This window comes from Varroa jacobsoni, unplaced genomic scaffold (assembly GCF_002532875.2).
Source record: "Varroa jacobsoni isolate VJ856 unplaced genomic scaffold, vjacob_1.0 scaffold_712, whole genome shotgun sequence".
Classification (NCBI taxonomy): domain Eukaryota; kingdom Metazoa; phylum Arthropoda; class Arachnida; order Mesostigmata; family Varroidae; genus Varroa; species Varroa jacobsoni.
The window spans coordinates 98,870-121,188 of NW_019213614.1; the positions used below are offsets into that span (position 1 = coordinate 98,870).

Here is a 22,319-nt window from a genome sequence, read left to right on the forward strand (position 1 = left end):
ACATTAATATTGCGCTAGCCTTGGTCTGCGTAAGGCGCAAGTTTCTTTTGTCAATGTAACACCTTTTTGCAAGAATAATATCAGGTTCCCGGCCACTTGCTGCAAACCAATGACTCGGTTTAGCAAAAGCGGTATCAAGCGAAAATCTCCACATAGTGACAGCCCATATTATTGATGGTGTCTGCCATTCAACACGTAGCTATGTCGCCAACCGGCCACGGCGATAGAGTATCAGCGCTGGCGTTTTACATACGTGTTCTAGAAGTACACTCACAATGACAACGATATTCGATTCGAACGCTTAACGGCTCTAGAATAGACAGTTGTAATTGACGGAATCAGCTGATTCGAATTTTGGGCTGCACCCGGAAGTGCATTTCGTTAACTATATTAAGATGTCAAGCGAATTTTTTTGCCACTTTATTTCTTAAGTGACCTTTTGTTTTTCGAATGCATTTTATTTATGATTTTCCCATGAAATGAGCAAACAATAGCGATCGTTTAGATCCTATCGTTTTTTTCGAGCTGCAAGAATTGGTGTGAATATGTGGTTCCAACTTTAGGCCAACAAGTTCCGGGTGCAACAATCCTTGTACTAATGAACAGCTGTTCTTAACTTCACGGTGCGCGAAAAGTGCCTAAGCGTGTGAGTGCCTGCAAATTGTTGTTCAAGTGCTAAACCAGTATGCTCAAGTTTATTTGTTTATGATCGCTTTCATTTCATATTCTATTTGGTAGCATAAAGAATAACTTATAGAAGGAATTACTTTTTTTTAAATGAGATGTCTATCGCAGGACTGACATGCCGATTTGGTCGATAACCAAAAAAGTATAGTTATTTAATGAAATGTATGAGTACCTTTAGAAAATTTGAAAGGGTACTTTACGTAACTAGTTGTTTAGGACTATTAGAATCATTAGATTACTTATTTAGAGTACTTGGATGATGAAACTTTCGAAATCGTTTGCAAAATAAAGACTATAATTTAGCAAACGAAAAGGTAAACTTATCTTCTAACTTTGAACCTAACCACTACTAGATCTTTAAGCGAGAAAATAATTGATTTACGCTGCGATTGCTTAAGGAGTTTAAGGATAACCAAGTTACCTGATCGGTAACCTTGTGTAGAAAATGGTGAACAAATTCGTCCAGCATGCAAAAGTGATTAAGCGATCTTATTAATAGTAATTAGTAACAATCGCTTACATCGCAATATATATGGCTTTTTAAAAACGACTTTGAAAATTTCATTGTACAAGTTTTCCAATATGCCATACATTACGAAATCATAAATGTCTTGTCAATTAGATATCGTTCTTAGAATTTTTTAGCAGTGCATTCATCTTGTATGCTTATCACATGCAAACATTAAATAACGCTTCTATAATAATAATATTTCATTAGTAATTATATATTATAATAAGAATAATTTTTCAGTAGTATATTATTTAATCTGATGGCACTTTCATGAAGTTAAGCAAATATGTGTGACACGCTAAATCAGTTTCACCTAATTTCGGTGACTAATTACAAAAAGTTAAAGTGCAAATGAGCCACCTATAATTTCCTAAGAAGGTCCAATACAACAAATCATGTATCAGTCGATATGTTTGATTCCAGATGTAGTCTGTGTTTCTAACGAAATTTATGGTGTTCGAATTTCACATTCAAAAAGAAGTAATGAAAAAAGAAGAAGAGATTCAATAACTATGGCTTCAATAAATATAGAAAAAGCGTTTACAAGAACAAAAAAGTTGATTTCCCTAGTTTCATCTGTTGTACTATAATACTCTTTCTGTAAGAATAAGTCTAAGTACGATTTTTCTTAAGCTGGTTTTGGTATATACTAGGTTGACGCAGTCAAACTTTATTTATCGAAAAATTAAGAAAAGATGTTGTATGCTAGCTACGGTAGTAGATTTTAATACAATTTATGGCAGATTCAAAAGTTAACCTAACTTTCAGATTATCTTTAGCAACTTAACTGCAATTGCTGAGTGAATTCGACTATTGGGTTGATATATATCTGCTTTAGGTATGTTTTTACTATTTCAGTTTTTCTACCTTCATAAAAATTTACTTAAGGCAAATCATTCTCACGTTTTTGAATGCGGTCATAAAAGGCTTAGTGGCTTTGCTTTAAAGACAAGCAATTAAACCCCCATTTTAGAAAAATATTTTTCTCTAAAAAAAAGCTTTTTGTTTCCTTTTACGTTTTTATTTGCATTTTAAGCTGCCATAACGATGCTTGGTGTATTGGTGAAACGTGCGACAGCACAGTGCTCAAGCGTCGTATTGGCACCCCAGCTTCGGACTTTACGTGGCGCGCCGCCGATGACTGAAGTTAATGATAATGATAGTGACAGTGCAATCGGCGCTGGACAACCGAATTGGCGAACCTCAAAGGCAGGTCGGCTTATCATGGGGAAAATAATCGAAGAAAAATTCGAAAAGTACCCTATAAGACAAACGCGCTCGTTAAGAGAACCGCTTCCGATGATTGACCTTGTTAGGTCCGAAAAACTCAGAGAGAATTCAAAGAAGAAGGTAAGGTAAACAAAAAGGCAATGCTTACGGTATCTTCAATGTTTAAATTAGTGATCTCAGCAAACAGGCTGTCTCAGCTTTTTGCGTTTGCTTTGTAAATACTTCCGAGGGAAGGCTTGATGCCCTGATTTTTGGCCTGCTTGATGAAAACTGTGCCTCATGCTATTCTTTATGGTGGCTGAGCGCTTCTTCAAAGAAGAGTTCAGTCATATCCTATTATTTTTCAAACAACGCTTGCTCTTCAGAGTGTCTAGTCCCCAGCATATAATTTAAATTTTCAACGACTAATTGCAGCATAGCAATGTACAGCAACAGAGTGACAGGCCAGAAAACAGTATAGCATCTAAAATTAACTATAGGGCTATCTCCTACACGATATTAGCTAAAAAATTACACACTTTAAACGTTACTAAAGGATACCTATTTAATTTTTCTGCTTTGTATTTTTGAGTAGGAGTACAGAGAAGATGAGCAGGCAAAGTTTGACGAGGTTGCCGAGATCGGTAAAGAAGATGCACTGCAAGATTATAGGATTAGTCAGTTCGATGCGGCATTCCTAGATACCGTGGGGCCTGGAATAAGGCCCGTATACAATGTTGCCGCACTTGCTGACAAGGCAAGCCTGCAAAATCTCGTGATATCTCTTCAAGCGCTTGAGTACTGTTATTGTTATTAAAAGCTCCGAGCAAACGTTTCGATAGGTTTCTACTAAATCGCTTTGTCTCTTGCCTGTTTCACTAGGTGGAAGTCATCCAGAAATTGATTCATCTCGGCGTCTCAATGTACGAATGGGATAAGAAGCCTCACATTACCCAGAACATAATCAAACTCGATTGGAATCGTGATTGCGAGCCACGTATTGAGTTACTGGTAAATCATGGTGGAGTGGACCCCGCTGTAAGTTTTTCGAAACCACACATTGTTGAAGTCAACTTCATTATGCAAAATTTCAGCTGGTTAACATATGTAGTCTTTCGCGCCTTGTGGTCATGGTTTTAAAGAGCGATCCTGTGTACAGAGCTCCTCCTCGGTATTTTGCCTAGAACGGTTTCGCCTCGGACAAATGTTAAAATTGTTTTGCGGGCCTGTTTATACGCAGCCCAGTTTATTTACTGTGCTTCAAATTAATGTTGTTTATAGCTTAAGAAACACTGTTGCAGTACTTGTTATATACCCGGGCGCATATTAACTTGAAAAAATACATATTGATAATCAAAATGTACTATTTAGGAAACTATAGCTGACTTTTGATCTTTTAAGCTTTCGATCTCAACAACTGTTGGTTGTTATCTATGCAACGAAATGACTCAGTACGTAAACCTGTGGTATTCTGCTCATTTTAAGTTGAAAAAATGAGACTAAAAGCTGAGCTATATTGTGTACTCTCTCTGCAACTAGGAAAAAATGTCTAGAAGTACTATTGTCTTTTTGATGGTGGAAAAACGTGATGAGATAGAGCGTACATGCCGAGTACATTTTATGTAGATCATAGTTTTTTCATGTAATTGAAATAAGTTAAAGGCTCGGCTACTAAAAACGCTAAGCTAAGCTATAGTTTTGGCTTAATTTACAAGCGGGGTAGCAGTTATTCACGTACAACTCAGAGGGAATTACTTATTTCTATATAATATGTGTTCCGTTCGAATTGCTACATAGCCGTTTGTTACAGATCATTTATATAACAAGTATTAGCTAACGGTACCAATTAAATAGCCAATTCAAGAGTACAATTTGACTGCTTCGGCTATGCTTGTTGATGCGGTTTGTCTTGTTCTCTTTGTCGTGATACGTCAGTTAGTTGCTACTTTTGACTTAATTATGAATTTCAGGATCTGTCAATCATTTTGACAAAAAACCCGCTACTCCTCTGTGAGGAATTTCAGCTTCTCGACACACGGATCAAATATCTTCAGGCTGAAATATCTACTAAATGGGTACGCAGAGAATACAGCAGCGATACAGGCTTCACAGATTTTTGAATAAATAAGTACTCAAATGGTCTATTAGTGACGTCTCGCGCGCGAGTTTCTGTTAGTTTATTTCTAACTATATGCTCCTGCGCCCTGACCCAAGCAAAGTTCTAAATCGATGCATTGGCCGTCCGTATTACTGCGAACATTCATGGGTTAGACTATTTTAAACGCGCAAATAACTATTATTTTCTGGCAGAACGAAGGCGGCTGGGGGATGAAGTCGAACGAGATTGGTAGAATAATAACAAAGGATCCGTTTTGGTTATCATTCTCCGTGGAGCGCCTGGAGAATCGACTGGATTTCTTCAAAAATCAGTTCAAACTAGATAAAACCATGCTCAAAAAACTTATGACCATCTACCCCAAAGTGAGTGATTCTCAGTACCTTATAGAATGTATTTATAACAATTACTTTATTAATTTACGCTCAATAGTAGATGTAGAATACCACGATTATATATATAAATAAATATATATATATATATTATATATATATATATATAGTCGTATTATATAATACGACTTAAATTTATTAAATAAAAAAAATGTGTCTTCCTTTACTGGAGCAACGAATTATAGATTTCACGAGGCATGTTTTATTTGTTTGGTCCAACGGTTATGCGCATTTTCAGGTTATTACAGCTAATCTCCGTATGCTCATTTTGAACAAGCTCTCAATGTCCGATGAGTTCGGCTTCAAGTTCCACGAAATACAGAACGTTCTAATGACGGCGCCAAAACTTTTCACCATGAATAAGCAGCACCTTCTACTCCGTTTCGATATTCTCCATGGCGAGATCGGCTATGATCATGAAATGATCGCCACTGTTCCAAAGGTAATCCTATTAGACCGTTAATTAACCTGCCCATTTTATCGTTTTCAAGCCCTATGGTTTACAAACCTTGTAAAGGGTTGATTTGAGTTCAGCGGTGAAAGAACTGTACAGAACTCGCTCCATAACCTGAAGGTTTTTAGGTTGATATTAAGTTGGTGGTTATTTGCTTAGTAGATTTACCAGCGACGTTTGAACGAACGTGTCGAATCAACTTGGATGTGATGATTACTTTGAGTCATTTAGCCAACGACGGGTTCTACCGTAGAAGCCTTCTTTCTATGACAAACCTTGTATGCGACACATCCTGTTGGTCTATAACCGAAGGACGGCATGTCCTTGTTTAGAACTCGACGACAATATCGATTTCCGCTATGTTGCGGCTAGCGACACGATCAAGACGACAAGATATTAAGGTTGAACCTTTTGAGTCTGCAGAAATGCATAATATCCAACTCGTTGACCCGGTGACAGATCAGGCCGATACAGTGACATAGCAAGGTTACGCACATAGTTATTATTTTTGGTTTTTGCTTTACAAATAGTTCTATATTGTAGTTAAGAACAATAAATTTGTATTATATCGCATATCAACAATATTTCATTCGTATCCGGCATTTGAAGTTGTCAGCTTCGAACTGATCCATCCTTTGCGGAACACCACCTGCTTCTATGACAGACGTTAACGTCTATCATCGTAATATAAAACTGGCAATAACCTAGTCGGATACATTAATACAATTAAACCACCGATCTTTTAATCGTCGTATGATTTAGGCTTTACTTACCCGAACTGATTACCTCTCACTGTTTCACATTTGTATCCCTTTGAGCAGGTTCTGTTTTGTCGGGATTTTCGGCTCAAGCAAAGGCTAGAATTTCTCCGGCATCTTGATCGTGCACAATTCAATCCGAAGCTGCCAGCATTCGTAACGCCGATCCAGATCGCGACAACATCGGATGAGATATTCGTCACAAAGGTGGCCAAATCAACCATGGAAGAGTTTGAGAACTTTATTAAAATGCACTGATCAATCAAACAGTCATATGTTGCCTATTACCCAGATTGACTGTAAACCAGAGCTATTTTTGTAACACTATCTCTATGAAGCTGTTGCCTTCGTTTGCATTGGTTTCTGTCGTCTATTATTTCGATTCGTTTATGCGGTTGTCAATATGCGTGTACTGTACCTTTGACTCATTAATAGAAAAAATCTCAAGTCGAATCTAAGTTGAACGCTCATTACGCAGAAAAGTCGATATCACCTGATGCGGTCACCCTCCATATAGTGTATCTTCCTGCCTGTAGTTCCTTGAATGAGAAAACGTAAGCGTTAATTTAAAGGGTTTATTTGCTACCAATTTGACGTAAACACTTGTTGTTGCTGACATGATGTGCTAATTGGTGGCATGAAAATGTATTGGATGAATTCACATCAAATGTCAGCAACGGCGATTTCATTAGCCTATTCTCAGCTTGGGCAACCAGTTACCAGTTACCGTGTCCAAAACGCATGAGAATTCGCACATTATTTTGAAAATTCTCATTATAAACGGGGGTATGTAGGCGTTGTAATAAGAGAACTTACTATATTAGAGATATTCACGTCTATTCAATTCTGTAAACTGATAAGTTGTACTACACATAGCATACTATACAGCCAGAAAAATAGATTTAACATATATTCGAATTCAGAATTGGTTCATTCATTTTAGTTCTTATATAAATCCATCCTTCTGACCGGTCGAACAAGACACATAACGTTATGTCATGTGTGTAAAAATATTTATATACGCACCTAAAATATTTAACAATTTAATAGCATATAATAATTTACGTTTTCGTAATGCTGAACGCATATATATTTCACATTTCAAAAGATGCTTGCTAGTATATTGAGCTTTTCGCTCGCTACGGAGCTAAAATGTTTTTGTCAAGACGGAAGTTTGAATTTAGTGAAAGGATGGCAGTCTGACTTTTATTAACAATTAATAGGAAGAGCCTGAAAATCTGAACGTTTTCGTTTGACTGATTACTGTATTGGAGATAACTGACCTCTCCAGTAGGAACTATTAGCTTCCGAAATTTAAATTGTCAAAGTATAGGCAAAAGTAGTTGAAAACACGGGCAATCGTAATTTGATCAGTTGCAAAACAGTTCAGTATGACTGATTATTATTGAGTACGTTTAATTATACGTTACCCAAATACGTTAAATTATCTTTCTCAGGGCCACCTGATTATTGGCTCATTAGGTCAGATCTCACTGTACCTTGACAACGGATGTTGAAGAACTTTGTGGTCGCAACTATCGAAAAACTCAAAATTGATAGTCTTACACCGACGCCATCGTTGCCAGCCTTACCCTCGTAGATTAACGTTGGCTTTCCTGACGTGCTAGCTCAACTGAGGAGCAGTTGAAATAAAATTTGCTAACTTTATTCTCTTATGTAATGAAGAAATTTACTCCTTGTGTAAGCCCACTTCAACCTTTACACAAGCCTTAGCTTGGATCGTCACTTAAGACGCATCAGGGTCTTGCCTGGAGTCTAGCGGAATTGAGGAATCTAATCTCTACGTAGCGATGCTAAACACTAGGAAGTGGTACAAAGAATCAAATGAAATTCTATACCTGTGCTGTATTACTTGTGTGTGAGGAACACGTTTGGTGATAATATAAATAAGGCGGACGCCTTATGCGGTTTTTTCGGGAGTATAAACAGTCAGATTATTGCTATCAAAATGTTGTGCAGCATGCGGAAATAACTCCAGTGATACTGGTCTTGTCTGATGTTATTTAAGGTAAAAATAAAATGCGACCGATGTCTGATATTTTCCCACTGATATATGGTAATTTGCAGTTACTTGAAATTACTAAGTATTTAAGAGTAGAAATGTGAATATCCTCATTATTATTATTATTGTTATCAATGCTATATAGCAGTAGGTTGAATTCGACCATAGAAATCAGTTTATATTCGTCGTAATCAAATCAATTATCAGATAAAATATTTCTTCGGAAATAAAAAAAAAATTCTATTCATCCGAAAAAAAAATTGTAAAAGTGTTTGCACAGAATTATCACCTAGTGTGCGTCATTCAAGTTCGGCAATTCCTCACTTAAGATTTAGAACTTAGACCCTCGCATCAACTAACTATTAGCCTTCATGTGGGTTTGAGTTCGTTTCGAAAGTCCCAAAATTTTATAAACATAACATGTTACGCTAGATACGTTCGTTAAAAAACACTATTCAACGCTTTTCTTTCTTCTGTAAGAGAACACAATATCTGGATACATTAGATATACCATTTAAATGTAACATAATCCGGATATATGTGACATGATTTTTTAACGGACTTATTGCACATGCAAACACTTGGCCTTCGTAACCATAATGCGTGACGAATGATTTAAATGGTGAACCTTCTGTGTATAAGGCAGTATCGTCGCTCATTAGGCCGTCAGGAGATTCGACAAGTTGCGTATTGTATTATCGCTTCGTAGACAATCCCTTTTTCACCCCAAATACATAGAACATAAGCCGCTCTGGACCCTGTTGTCAGACGGAACACCGCTGGCTTTAATCAGGTCAATCGTTATATTCTAAACCGAGTAACTAGCCAAGGCACCTAGGCGTCTCTTAGCAACCAGTATAACCTAACCATGGCTATTTCGCTCCATTAGAATCGCCATAGGCTACTCGTCGTAGAAACTCGTCGTAGAGTAAAAAATTGCTCTGAAGTTAGGTAAATGCAGAAAAATAGCTGAGAGGACATACGAATCTGCAGAAAATCTTGTACAACGTAATTGGTCAATGAATAATCTATAGTACTATTTATGTGAATGCACGATAGACACAGTAAAGTAAAACATGTTTTTTTAGTAAAACAAGAGGTACGTTTAATACGTTTAACGTTGAAAAGCTAGCGAATATTACAACTATGCTTAACAGGAAAGTTATTTGCTACTTTAGTTTTCAATACATAATGCTGTGTGTCATTTGGTGAGTATCGATCAAAGGACAGTTTAGTGTGTATATTGTTATTGAGATTTCAAAACAGCAAGACAGTGCTCGCTATATATACAACAAAGTACTTAATGGAGGCGGAACTCCGTTCTAGAGGAGAGGATTGGCAAACTACGATCGGGCCTGATCACGCATCTTCAATGTAAAAATTACTAGTGTAATATTTGAATGTATTGATGACACCGTTTTAAAGCCTGTATACTTTTTTAGTTGTATGCACTGGAGGTTATCTATTTTACAATGCGAATGGCTGAGAATAGCTATGAGTACGTGCCGTACCGCATACGCATTGGTGCTAAAACACGCCAATGACACGTACGCCTCTTCAAAAGGTACAATCGAATTGGATTACACTATATTTGACCAAACAGTCCTAACAAAACGTTCGAATCAACATTAGGTAAAACCATCCAATAGAATGATGAGGAACATCACAGTACCTCGTGAACGGCATAGATAGTCCGAATAAAGTTTGTCCTGTTCTGTCAACGCAATTCGCCTCATCTACCACTCTATGTTGATTAAAACCGTAAGTACTACGCAAGATTCAAATCGTGATGTCATCCACGAGAGACAGCGGCGCCGTTTATCAGACTACCAAGAGGCCACGGAAATGGCTATTAATCATTTGTACAACTACTCGATATTCACTGCAGTTCAAACGAAATTTGACCTCGACAAACGCTATCGATCCCCTATCAAATTTAATCCAGGCTAAACGTCATTAGTTCTTACATGTTAACAGGGCCTTTGAGAGAAACAAAATCAAATTTTGGTAGAGTAAAATAACACAGCCAGAATGCGAAATATGTGAAAATAATTAAGTTTTCTAAAAATTAATTTTCTTGCTCATTTTACTATACAGGTTAGTGATTGCATATTAACGCAAAGACTATATTAATAGGTTTTAATAAGAAGAGTGGCCTTTTGGAAACCTACGTGAACTCCTTGCGGATTACGGCAATTTTTAGGTTAACAGTGCGTTTCGTTCACATACTCCTTTCATGCCAAATATATAACATAGTATAAAATTTGATGTTAATTAACTAGATACTTCTAGCTGCTTTCTACTGAACATCTGTGCTCTCTTAGGTCGTAAAGATTTTTTAAAGTAACGCAATCTATATAATATACATCACGGGCTATAAATATCATGAATGTGAGGAACATTAAGAAAGATCTTTAATATGGTAGATCAAAAACAAACGTATTTTTATTCACTGACTGATAATAAGGTTGCACATAATTTTTAAAAAACCATTTTATAGAGTCTGATTTGCTTAAAAAACGTCATATACGATATGATTATAGCTTTCAATTTCTAGAAAGGCTGGTTCTAAAGACTGTGCCTTTTAAAGACCCGTAGAAAAATCAGCAATGTTAGGCTGTACGAATAGGGTAGGCACGGCGATAATATGGGTTCTCCATGGAAACTGTGCGTTCACCAAATTTCTTTCAAAATAAAAACTTTACTGGTTATGTGTAACGATAGCCATTAACATCTCAGTAAGCAAAATCCATCCGATGAAGCCTCCGGCCCGTGGTTGCCATGCGGTTACCTAAGATCCATAAAGTGGTTGATCGTAACTGAAGTGAGGGTTCTTGTATGCTCGTGTATAACAGTTTTGTTTTCCCAGTTGTCCAGACCAATAGAAATGCAAAATTATTTTTGACACAAAATTGGGATTGCACTGCAGTTGCTCTTCGGCCCATGCAGAACATGGAATTCTTGATATTACCTGCTTTTATATCATTTACTATTAAACCCAAGCTTATCGGTTAACGGATTCTGTAGAACTGAACAGTGAGGCCTGCATCTTATATTCTTTACTATTAAACTCAAGCTTATCGGTTAACGGATCCTGTAGAACTGAACAGTGAGGCCTGCATCTAGCACACACCAAATAAGATCGTAAGACAGGCCTAACTGTTGATACTAACAGAAAACAAAGGCGTTCAGATTTCTCAGCATGTCCCCATCATTTTCATTAACGAGGTATTCCGTAGGAGTCCCAGTGAGTACTCAACTCATAAAATAGCAGGCAGATACAATCATTTCAAACCTTCGCACTAAGCCGTGCAAAAAGGTTCTTAAATATATAGGATGAATGTTGTGTGTTGTTTAGGATAAATATTGAGCCTCAGTATAATCGTTTTTCTAACAAAAGATGAACCTCGGTCAAATTTTCGACTCAGTTTCTTGGCAAAACAACATTTTCTGCCGGTTCCGGTGAACGTCGCTTGCATCCGCTAGCTAATTGTAATTAAACTTAAGCTAATACACCGAGAGCTGATAATAATTATCTACTAACAAATACTTAATTCACGTGGCTAAAATATAATTTCGCGAGTCCGAGCTACCCAGACAGTAGATTTCGCTAGTGTGTCCCTGCGCTTTCCTGTCCTTAGCGTCAACAATGGACACCAGGAAGCTCATATAGCACATTCAGCCTATTCTTCAGCCAACGAATTAACTCCTTTGGCTGCCTTGCTCGGTCGTCATCATCATTGACGTCACAGACATTAATTGCACGTCATAATCAGTACTGAACCCATCCCTCACCCACATGGCGTCACACTGCGCAGCCCGCATTCGCCCTTTCCAGATTTACAAAAACCACCTTCCCGCTAGATTTAGCGGGCGCGCTCCTTTCGACTGTTGCTGGTCTCTAGTGGTGCTTGCAACGTCACACGTTCGAATTTTAACACAGCTGTTACGTCGTCTGTTGAGTAGCCACAGAGGCCATAATTTCAGCCGGAGAACTGCTAGTTGTTGTCATCACAGTGGGTGCGTTGGGCAAGTTCCCTGCGGTAAGTTGGGAGGAAACGTAATACTGAATTTGGCTGTCTATGGTTTCGATCCTGGGTGTATGTCGGGGCTAAACAACTGCGCGAGAGCGTGAAGTAGCCGCCCGTAAGTACTGGAGATTTGTGCAGTATAGCAGTCGCGTTCGATTTGACCAACATCTCGTGTGTGCAGATTTGCGTTGCGCTCGTATGAACGCAAGCAATTATAGTTGTGAGCCCTGGCGGCGTTGTGTGTTGATGTTTTCGGCAATCCCGACCGGTGGCGGTTATATGCGATTAACAACATTGTCCTATGCAGGAAGCGAAGAAGTACAAGCTGGTTTTTGTGAGTGATATTTGCGGATGAAAATGGTTAAATTTTTGTTAATTGGCAGCGCTCGATTTCATTCATAAGGCAGCTGGACTAGTCAAGTTCATAGATTCTTAGTGAAATTTACCTTACAAGGTTCACTATGCGTGTGTGCTGCGAAAGACATGAGTCGTGGCTGGAAGCAGGTGTCTCTGAATGTCAGCTGTCCATGGTCATTTGTATTTTTTGCATAGCGGAATGCTAATAGGCCACTGAATAGGATAATTGACCAGCAATTATTATTGAAGAATGAAGGCAGTAGTAGCTTGGTTAGACACCATTTTCCATACAAAGAACTACTGTGGACCGGATCTATGAAGCAAGCAGCTGATACAGGTGTGTAGACTCGGTTTTGGCATGTTAACTGGCATGACTGCCAAGATTATCTCATTCTTGATGAATGTCTCTACGATCGGTATAAATTATCAAGTTTCTATTCCCTTGCCATAATCTAAGGAACGATAATTAAGCCCAAAAGCGGTCCATTGTTTGATCTTGTGTTAGTGTATGGGTTACGTATGGTGTATAACGAATGCGTTCGATTAAAACAGAGTTGGCGTTCCACGATTCCTGCTATACATCCACATGTTTTCGTTATGCAATGAATCGATCGTACCTTTTCCATCTAAGATCTTATTACAGACACAGCTGTAGATTGAAATAGCTGCACTTGACAAAACAAGTTAAGGGATGTACGTATTATGCAACTTCCTGTCTGTACATAGGCACGTGGTAATTTTATGAATGAGATCTTTCTAATTTATTGTCGAACACAGATTGTATACACTTGCGAAATGTGTGCGAAGCAACGTATCACTAGTGTTCTATAGTAAAAAAAAAAAGGTTTTCTACAGAAAAAGGTGTCCCTGACAAAAACTAACACGCAGATTTATTAAAGTTTAGACTCCTCTGGATTTCGAATGTGCTATCAAAGAACACTAAAAAAATTGGAAATGTAGGCATTCGTAGAGAGCGTTAGACACGAGCAGCCACTCCGTGCAGTCTTTTGACCAGTTCCGATTCAAGGCCATATTCGTCGACTACGACGATGGTAACAACGTGACCGTATCATGTGCTAGCTGACGCACTGAAGTACGAAATCTGCTTGTTTGCATATAATATAGAATGTGTCCTCGTAATAGCGCAGTTAGTAACGTGTTTGAACCTACGGACACGTAACAGTCTAGGTTCTAATTCAAGCGTGGACAGATTTCGTTTCGTATTGGCAGAAACCAGTCGTCTGAAGTAATATTAAAGTATCGAACGTAAAACAAAAAACATTGGTTTATAATATTGATTGTCGTCCGACTAAACTTGGTTGTCTAGGTTAGGCCAGTGTCACTCCGGTGCGTTCTTCCTTCTTTCGTTATTTGGTTTGTTGCTTGGAGACACGTTCAGGATTAGATAATATAAAAATAAAAATTTTTTTAGTCACACAAATCACAGATAATTATTGGCTATATAAAATATAGAGTATCAAGCATGTTCAATGCGTTAAAACTGAAGTCCTGCAGTAGCTCGCGCTGCAGACTGTTGTTGCATGTTCCATTGCAATCCTATACCTGCTGTTTTGAATAGTGTGTTTTTCGACCAAATGTAGGCGGGTCTGAGAAAACAATGCCAGTGGTTTTTTTACGTTGTATTGCGCGCCTGTGATAGGATTACTACTAGCACGCCAACAATTTATTACGACGAGTAACTTTTTTTTAAGGTTTTTTTTAAGCAGGTCGGGTACATTGTTAAATTATTGTAGTAAAACCGATACTACAAAAACAGTAGAGATGTTTACATTTTATTAACGCCTTGCCTGCTTTTGTAACTATACTTTTTATTTTCATGCTTTTCCCCTTTCAGAAGACCCTGTTCTAACAATAGACAACAGTCATGCTAGATTTATTTGCCATATTTTCCAAAAGCGGACTCGTCCTTTGGTGTTTCCAGTCAACCGGAGATGCGTTCGCATCAGCGGTTAACGCGCTGATCCGTGAGGTGATCCTCCAAGGGCGCTCACACAAAGAAGAGTTTCAGCACAACCAGCTGTCACTCCGGTAGCGTTTTCTAGGCATTTTCCCAGTTACAGATTAGTAAGACATCCCTTTAGCGGAACGAAAAGAAGTCTAGATGAGTCCAATCCAGCAAGTTTTCTTCACATAAGGGATACAGTGTACAATAGTTTGTGGATATATTTATGCTTGTATAAACAGCCCTGAAAGGTGGTGCATTACGATAATTTGGGGCGTTGCTAATTGCTACATTTGTTGTGTTTTACAGGTTCCGAATGGACAACGAGTTTGATCTCGTGTTCGTGACAGCCTATCAGAAAATTCTTCAGCTGTCGTATGTTGACAAATTTCTTGATGATATACAACTCGAGTTCCGAGATAAATACAGGTTCGTTAAGCGTAATGCGCCTGTTTTTTGCCCACCCAGGCATTTATCTACTCTCGTAGATAGAAACCCGTATTTAAGGCTCAGAGGCTGCTATGCGCTTCAGCAGCTCTGTGAGATGATACCTACATAGCATTCCTTTCTGTACTCTTTGCTTTAGGTATTATGCAAAGTGAATAGTAGTAATTTCTGATTTCTACTATATTTTACGCATTAAGGTCTTTTAATTTAAAAACAGATAAATACACCTTTGCAAAATCGCGGAACGAAGTTAAATAATCCAAATGTGCGCCGAAGCATCTTCCATATTGAAACAGGTGTTTTATTGGTTTTATGTATATGTAGGTAATATCCTATTCAAAAAAGTAAACTCTGGAGATACCTTTCTGAAAATTACAATTTTCATGGGAACACACGACGCGCATCTGTTATGAATGCATTATTGTTATTGCAGCTTTAGTCGACAGGAATGAGGAAACCAGTATCTGGTAACTGGTTTTAGTAACTGGTTTCCTCATTCCTTCCTTTCTAACTCTTTATTTTTATCGCGATTCCCATAAGTTCAGCTCTTTATTCCACACTTCTTAACGGCATCATATTGCAGACAGGATCTCGAGAGCCGTAATTACTTCGCAAACTATTCAATGAGTGGCGAATTTCCTAAGATTCTAAGAAGGGCTGAAGAGGCAAGCAAAGAAAATCGGGTTCCAAAAATGCGGACCTTCCAAGAAAGCCATAAGTCGAAAAAAACAATTGCAGCCCTTATCGAAAATAATAAAACAAAAGACGCACCTAAGGTATGTTACTACGCGGTAGTTCGGTGTAGTCTACCTATTCTAAAATTAGCCTTATTAAGTAAGCTGTATTATTTTCAAACTACAATAGCAGAAATAATAATAATGTTAAACATAAGTATGGTTATGATTCCGATAAAATATGACTAATGTCGAGCGTGATCACTCCTATTCTGTTATTGTGCATGTGAGGCGTTTCAGGAGGTAGAATCAAAAAAGGATACTCGACCAATTGTAGCAGCAGCTTTGGACGAAGATTTGGAAGATGTGACTCGTAACCGTCAGAAGATGTTTGAACGCATGAACAAAAAAGGTAGCAAGGGCGGTGCAGATAATAAGAAAAGTCCGCCCATAAACAAAGAGAGTGGAAAAGGCAAGAAAGCCCGTGTTTGGGATAATCAGGGTCATTCGACTGCGGGGCTTGATTACTCCGAGGCTCCTTCAGCACCGGTAAGTTTAGACAGCTTTCTCGTGGTTATTGTGTATACGTGCGTGCTTTCTGTTTATTGATTCAAGATAGTGGTAGGGCCCAAGGTGTTCGCTTATGAGTCACTACGTATAGGAGTTAGAAGTCACACATGGTTGGCATATATGACTGTCAAATACGCCAGATCGCTGGGACTTTGTTCGATTATCTTGCCTACAAGTTTTTTCCGTTGCTAAATCAGAACCCATTTCTGTGTACTTCTTTAAAGCTTATATCAAATATTGTATTAGGATGTAGGGGCTACCCTTGGGTTGAAGATTCAGCACTGTTTTCGTTTTTCCGGTTTTGCATAGTCTGGAAATGGTGTTCTTGAGGAGCGCAGTCGCTTCCAGTTTCAAACGTCTTGGGTAGGACAGGCTAAAGGTGACATTCGCGATATAGGTTTCGACGATTCATCTGACGATGATTGTGACGACGGCGACGCTGCCGGTCATAAGGCCATTGTCAAGGGAGGCTTATTCGGAATGTTCAAAGGACTCGTTGGACAAAAGGTATGTACGCAGAACTATAGAGAACATGGCAGAAAAAGGTGAAGGAAGAGGTCGATAGCAAATAAAAATTTATTCATCCGCAAAATTTCATTGTTTCGGTCAATTGAAAAAATATTACACACACGAGGTATTGAATTATTAACAAAATTTAAGGAAGCTCTGAGTTTTTGAAAAAAGACAACTCTTTTTTTTAGTGTTGTGATTAGGTGCACATTCTAATGTCAGATTTAATTTGTTTTTAATCATGTACATTTAGCTGAGGTTTAGTAACACGCGGACTGTAATCCAATGGGATTATTATTCCAGGCACTAACTCGAGCGGAGGTTGATCCCGTGCTAGACAAGTTGCGAGAACATCTTATTACCAAGAACGTAGCCGCAGAGGTGGCCACACAATTGTGCAAGAGTGTTGCCGTTCAGATGGAAGGCCAAATATTGGGCTCATTTCAGAGAGTGGCATCGGTCATTCGTGAGACGCTGTCAGACGCTCTTGTGCAGGTAAACTTACAACCAATAGTAGCCGTTATTCGGATTACTCGACTCAATCCGTAAGTTCCCAATGGGGATCAAATGAAACGTACAATACCTTGAACTGCAATTGAAATATTCATCACATCCCTGATTCATGTCTTTCTAATACGTAGACGGCATAATTAAAGTTTATTCCCTTTCTACGCGTACAGAATGAGATCGACTTGGGTTTTAAAAAACACATTTGCTGAAGTTATTATATGGTTTTCTAGGAAGTGGCCTTCCTAGTGGTAGCTTTCTGTTGTTATTCTGCTTTGTTAAATATTCAGCTAATGCCTGTTAGATTATTTCAATGTAGGATGTTTGTTTCCCAAATAACAGGTGTTGTCACCTAAACGGCGAATGGATCTTCTTCGTGATGTGCTAGAATGCCGTCGTGACAATCGTCCCTACGTGATCGCTTTCTGTGGTGTCAACGGTGTTGGCAAGTCAACCAATCTCGCCAAGATCTGTTTCTGGCTAATGGAAAATGACTGTCGAGTGTTAATCGCTGCGTGTGATACTTTCCGAGCTGGTGCGGTTGAACAGCTGCGTACACATGTACGTCATCTAGACACACTGCACAAGGACAAGGTGCAGCTGTACGAGAGGGGGTAAGCAAACTGTATATTTATATAGTATTTATCTTCCACAAAGTTGTTTTTTCTTGTATTTCTAGAATGCGTAAGAACGACGCGAAAGAATGATCAATAATCATAAATTATTATATCTTTTTTGTTTACTTGACGGTATCTAATACTTGGACAGCAGTTATAATTAGCTGACTCATAGTTAATAGGAAAGTTAAGGGACTTCGAATATAAATCATTTGAGTACTGTTTGTATTTCGGCTGAAATTTATTAACACATTTTGTCATATTCATGTAACCAGGTACGGCAAAGATGCTGCTGGAATAGCCTCTGAGGCGATTAGCTTCGCAAGGGAGGCGCGTTTTGATGTCGTTTTGATCGACACGGCAGGGCGAATGCAGGTGAGGCAGTTTATCCTAGATTTTGATGAGCATTTGAATGCTAATCTAGCGTAACCCTCAGCGCTCCACGAAATTTTTTAAACGGCCCAGGCCTTTTCGAGTAGACATTGAAATCAAAGGCTCACATTCGCCTTTCTAGCTAACCGTATAAAGGCAATTATCTGTTATAATATTTTATAATAATGCAGCTTAGACCTGGAACCAAAACTGAGTGGATGGTGCCACTGGATGTATAGCCGCCTTGAAGTATAGCAACACTGGAATGTCAATGTGGCTGTAATGAAGTTTAGCGTAGTTTAGCTTTATGAAAAAGACTTATTTTTTAACGCAGCTTTCACCAGAAATATAACTTTTCCCTCGAAGCTTTCTCATAAAGCCAGACCTATATATAAAAAACCACAAAAACCATTCGAGCCTTTTTTTTTGACACGGTCTGGATATGAGTTCTATTCAAGTATGAACATTTCCTTCTGGAAGGGTATAGGATAGAATAAATAGTTGAAATGTGCTACCCGTTATTTTTTATTGTTTTAGGATAACGAACCACTGATGCGCGCCTTGGCTAAGCTTGTTGTTGTCAACCGTCCCGATCTTCTACTCTTCGTTGGTGAAGCCCTCGTTGGTAATGAGGCAGTGGACCAGCTAACTCGTTTCAACATAGCCCTTGCGGATCACAGCAAAATGCAGGGTCATCCACGTCTCATAGATGGCATCGTGCTGTCCAAGTTTGACACCATTGACGACAAAGTTGGAGCCGCTGTGTCCATGAGTTATATCACCGGACAACCAATCGTTTTTGTCGGTACGGGGCAAACCTATGTTGACCTTAAAGCTCTCAATCCAAAAGCAGTTGTTAAGGCCCTTATGAAGTAGACAGGATAAAGCAAAGCGTGTCGCCAAGAACAGTTGGGTGCTGGAACTATTTGAGTCTGCGTTTTAGGAGAAAAAGTATGAATTTTGGTTTACAAGCCGAGGATCATCATAACGTAATACGATGCTGTCAATCATCCCCTTTTAAAGTACCTCTCACCGAAATCAAAATTATACTTAATACAATCTATGCATCATGATGCATATACAGAGTTGGTATGTTATCAAACTAATATGAATAGTTTTAACAGCATTGATCCGTTGTTCGATACTTGAAGTGTATTTAAGTAATGTCCTACCAAGTATCAACACGGTCAGATGAATATTAACAGCCCAAGTTTTCAATCATAATAAACCATCGGTGTTCAATTTCTCAGTTGGCCAACAAAGCCACAAACAATATTAGCCATAAATAATGTTACGCACTCAAACTACATAAGAATATGGTACAGTGAAAGCAACAAAACGACGATGCCACTAATTGTACTAATGGCGTCATACAAACATTACCCTCAACAAAGCAGGCTGATTGAAGGGAGCCCGTGCAGCTGTAAGAATAAAGTCATGAATGCAAGCATTAAACAACAGTTATAGTATAATTGAAACTAGCCTTTTTTCTTAACAAATAAAACCTTTTTTTATTCAAGGTCTCCATATAAGTTAGCTTCCTCATTAACCTTTTATTTTTACATATATACAAATCGTGATAGTTGCTAAAATAATGGCGTATCTGTAGTGAGCAAGTCAAGTCGGCCTTCTCCATTCACTATATCAGCTTTAATGTTTTCTGCAAAAAAAAACTTCTTCTTTTATTGTTTGAATGTGAAATCTTATTTGAAACCTCATTTGCTTGGTTCGTTTACGATGAACAACTAGCATGACTACGCTCACCTTTTTTTTTGTCTAAGGCACTAAATCCCCTAGACTGGTGACCGATGCGGCCTATGGTCAGCTGTGTTTTGCTTATGTTGTATTTTTGATTGCTAGTTTATGATTATTCGTTTGGAACCATAACAATAACTTCGTGTCGGTTGCGATCAAATTGGCGTGGCTGCCACCAAAGACAAACAGGTGACTTTATACTTACGGCTGCACGGGCTCCCTTCAATCAGTTTGCTCTATTGAGGATAATGTTTCTATGACGCCATTGCTATCACTAGTGGCATCGTCGTTTCGTTGCTTTCACTGTACCGTGTTCTTATGCACTTGCGAGTGCATAACATCATTTATGGTTAATATTGTTTGTGGTTTTGTTGGTCTACTAAGAAATTAAACACCGATGGTTTATTATGATTGAAGACTTGGGCTCTTAACATCCATTTGGTCGTGTTGTGATCCCTTGGTAGGGTCTTACCTTTCTAAATGTACTTCAAGGATCGAAACACGATCAGTTCTTTTAGGACTATTAATATTAGTTCGACAACATACCAACTCTGTATATGCATCTTTTCGATGATGCATATACAGAGTCAAATCCTATAATAGCAATTACCCTCAGTAGTGCAGGCTGATTGAAGGGAGCCCGTGCAGCTGTAAATATAAAGTCACCTGTCTGTTTTTGGTGGCAGCCACGCCAATTTGATCGCAACCGACATGAAATCATAGTTATGGCGCTAAAAGAATGATTATAAACAAGCAATCAAAATTACAACATACGCAAAACACAGCTGACCATAGGCCGCATCTAGAAGATTTGCTGCCTTGACAAAAAAAGGGGGTGAGAGTAGTCATGCCAATTGTTCATCCTAAACGAACCAAGCAAATGAAGTTTCAAATAAGGTTTCACGTTCAAACGATAAAAAAAAAGTTTCTTTTTGCAGAAAACATTAAAGCTGATATAGTGAGTAGAAGAGGCCGACTTGTCTTGCTCACCACAGATACGCCATTACTTTGGCAACTACCATGATTAGTATATATGTAAAAATAAAAGGTTAATGAGGAACCTAACTTATATGGAGACCTTGAATAAAAGGAGGTTTTATATGTTAAGCAAAAAAAAGGCTAGTTTCAATTATATTGTAACTATTGCTTAATGGTTGCATACATTTATTCGTTTTTATTTATCTTCGTAATTGGTTTACGCAGATGGGGGCGCAGCTGTATAGTAGACGGCAGAATCTGGCAGATTGAGAGCTCCACTTATAGTTCCATATGCTTCTTTTCGACTATGAAAGTTGACTATGACTCCCAACAAGGCATCATAGTCTCTGCGAACAGGTTTTTTTATCAAAGGAAACTTCTTCGTCATTTTCTCTACACTAGATTAGCTTTGAATTCGATTCAAATTTATTAAATATAGGTTAGAGCAAGGATTTTAAGGACATTGGAAACTGATTAAGGTTTATTAAATACGTAAGGTGTAATGCAGTGCCAGAAGTCCAGGAATACCAGGAGTCATAAGTACTGCGCTTCTTGAATGCGTATGTGATATGCGTAACACTCACTATAGGCTTAGTGTTTAGATAATCGCAATAACTGGCAGAGATATATTACAACGTTAATAAATGTGGGTTGCCCGTTGCCTCCTAAACGAATAATGTTTGGCGATGTGTAAGCAATAAGAGTTATTTTTTTAAACAAAACCTTATTTACATTTATATGACTTCTGTCCTGGATAATATTTAGAAAGGTATATATACCGCGGTTTACATTACTCCTTGGAGACCGGCTAGCCGGCTATAAATTTATTAGAAACGAGCTATTTACTATATATTCTTCACTTTAGCCTGAATTTGTCTCTTTTATTTCAATAGCGCGCGCTCGAAATGCATTTTTGGTAACCTCGTTTCGTGAAATACCTCGAATCCGTAAGTGCTACTCCAGTATACATTAGTAGGGTACTTCTTCGTAATAGAAGAGAGGACTATTCGTCCCGTATCTTTCACCTTACATATAAAGGACAACATGACAGTTAAAAAACAAACAAGGTTTATAACGTTAATACTGTCTTCTTCTAATTGTTCGTTCACAAAACTTGAACCAATAATCGTATCTAAAGTGCAAAGTGATAAGCAGAAAGGTAACCTGGGAGCCAGCGCGGCTTAAGACATCTACCTTTTAATGCAAATTTACTACTGTACATTTATTTAGTTACAAGTTTCTAGTATTCCTATAAATCGAAAGATTGGTAGAATTATTAGAATAATTACTATATCTTCTATACGACTATGGTGTGCTTTAGGTAACTAGGAGTGATTTAGAAGTAAAAGCAAACACCGAAACCTTCGCATAATGAGTAAAGAAAAAGA

At 38.2% G+C, this 22,319-nt stretch overlaps 3 protein-coding genes across 9 annotated transcripts in view; 2 read left to right on the forward strand and 1 right to left on the reverse strand.

The window, feature by feature from the left end:
- LOC111262896 (ER degradation-enhancing alpha-mannosidase-like protein 2) overlaps window positions 1–460 on the reverse strand; it is a 12,388-nt gene extending 11,928 nt beyond the window's left edge. Inside the window, exon 1 of the mRNA XM_022837512.2 lies at window positions 63–460. Coding sequence (XP_022693247.1) covers window positions 63–154 — 92 coding nt within the window. The 5' untranslated portion in view covers window positions 155–460. The remainder of the gene's footprint in view (window positions 1–62) is intronic.
- Window positions 461–557: 97 nt separating this feature from the next.
- Window positions 558–8,200, forward strand: mTerf3 (mitochondrial transcription termination factor 3). Of its 3 annotated transcripts, none has more exons than XM_022837513.2 (8): window positions 558–646; window positions 2,235–2,548; window positions 3,003–3,164; window positions 3,290–3,445; window positions 4,378–4,482; window positions 4,718–4,888; window positions 5,154–5,357; window positions 6,191–8,200. In XM_022837513.2, exons 2-8 carry the CDS (start codon window positions 2,246–2,248, stop codon window positions 6,383–6,385), a joined length of 1,296 nt encoding a protein of 431 aa, XP_022693248.1. In that variant the 5' UTR covers window positions 558–646; window positions 2,235–2,245; the 3' UTR covers window positions 6,386–8,200. The 3 variants fall into 3 exon arrangements, with proteins under 3 accessions (XP_022693248.1, XP_022693250.1, XP_022693249.1); XM_022837514.2 differs by having other exon boundaries at window positions 621–683; XM_022837515.2 differs by lacking the exon at window positions 3,003–3,164.
- A 3,843-nt stretch (window positions 8,201–12,043) lies between these two features.
- SrpRalpha (signal recognition particle receptor alpha) lies at window positions 12,044–21,608 on the forward strand. Of its 5 annotated transcripts, none has more exons than XM_022837523.2 (10): window positions 12,044–12,193; window positions 14,394–14,587; window positions 14,811–14,930; window positions 15,532–15,724; window positions 15,923–16,171; window positions 16,502–16,699; window positions 17,006–17,197; window positions 17,552–17,823; window positions 18,102–18,201; window positions 18,736–21,608. In XM_022837523.2, the coding sequence occupies exons 2-10, from the start codon at window positions 14,424–14,426 to the stop codon at window positions 19,072–19,074; spliced, it is 1,827 nt and encodes a 608-aa protein (XP_022693258.1). In that variant the 5' UTR covers window positions 12,044–12,193; window positions 14,394–14,423; the 3' UTR covers window positions 19,075–21,608. The 5 variants fall into 5 exon arrangements, with proteins under 5 accessions (XP_022693258.1, XP_086825485.1, XP_022693262.1 ...); XM_086969359.1 differs by having other exon boundaries at window positions 14,397–14,587; XM_022837527.2 differs by lacking the exon at window positions 12,044–12,193 and adding an exon at window positions 12,228–12,296.
- Window positions 21,609–22,319: the final 711 nt, after the last annotated feature.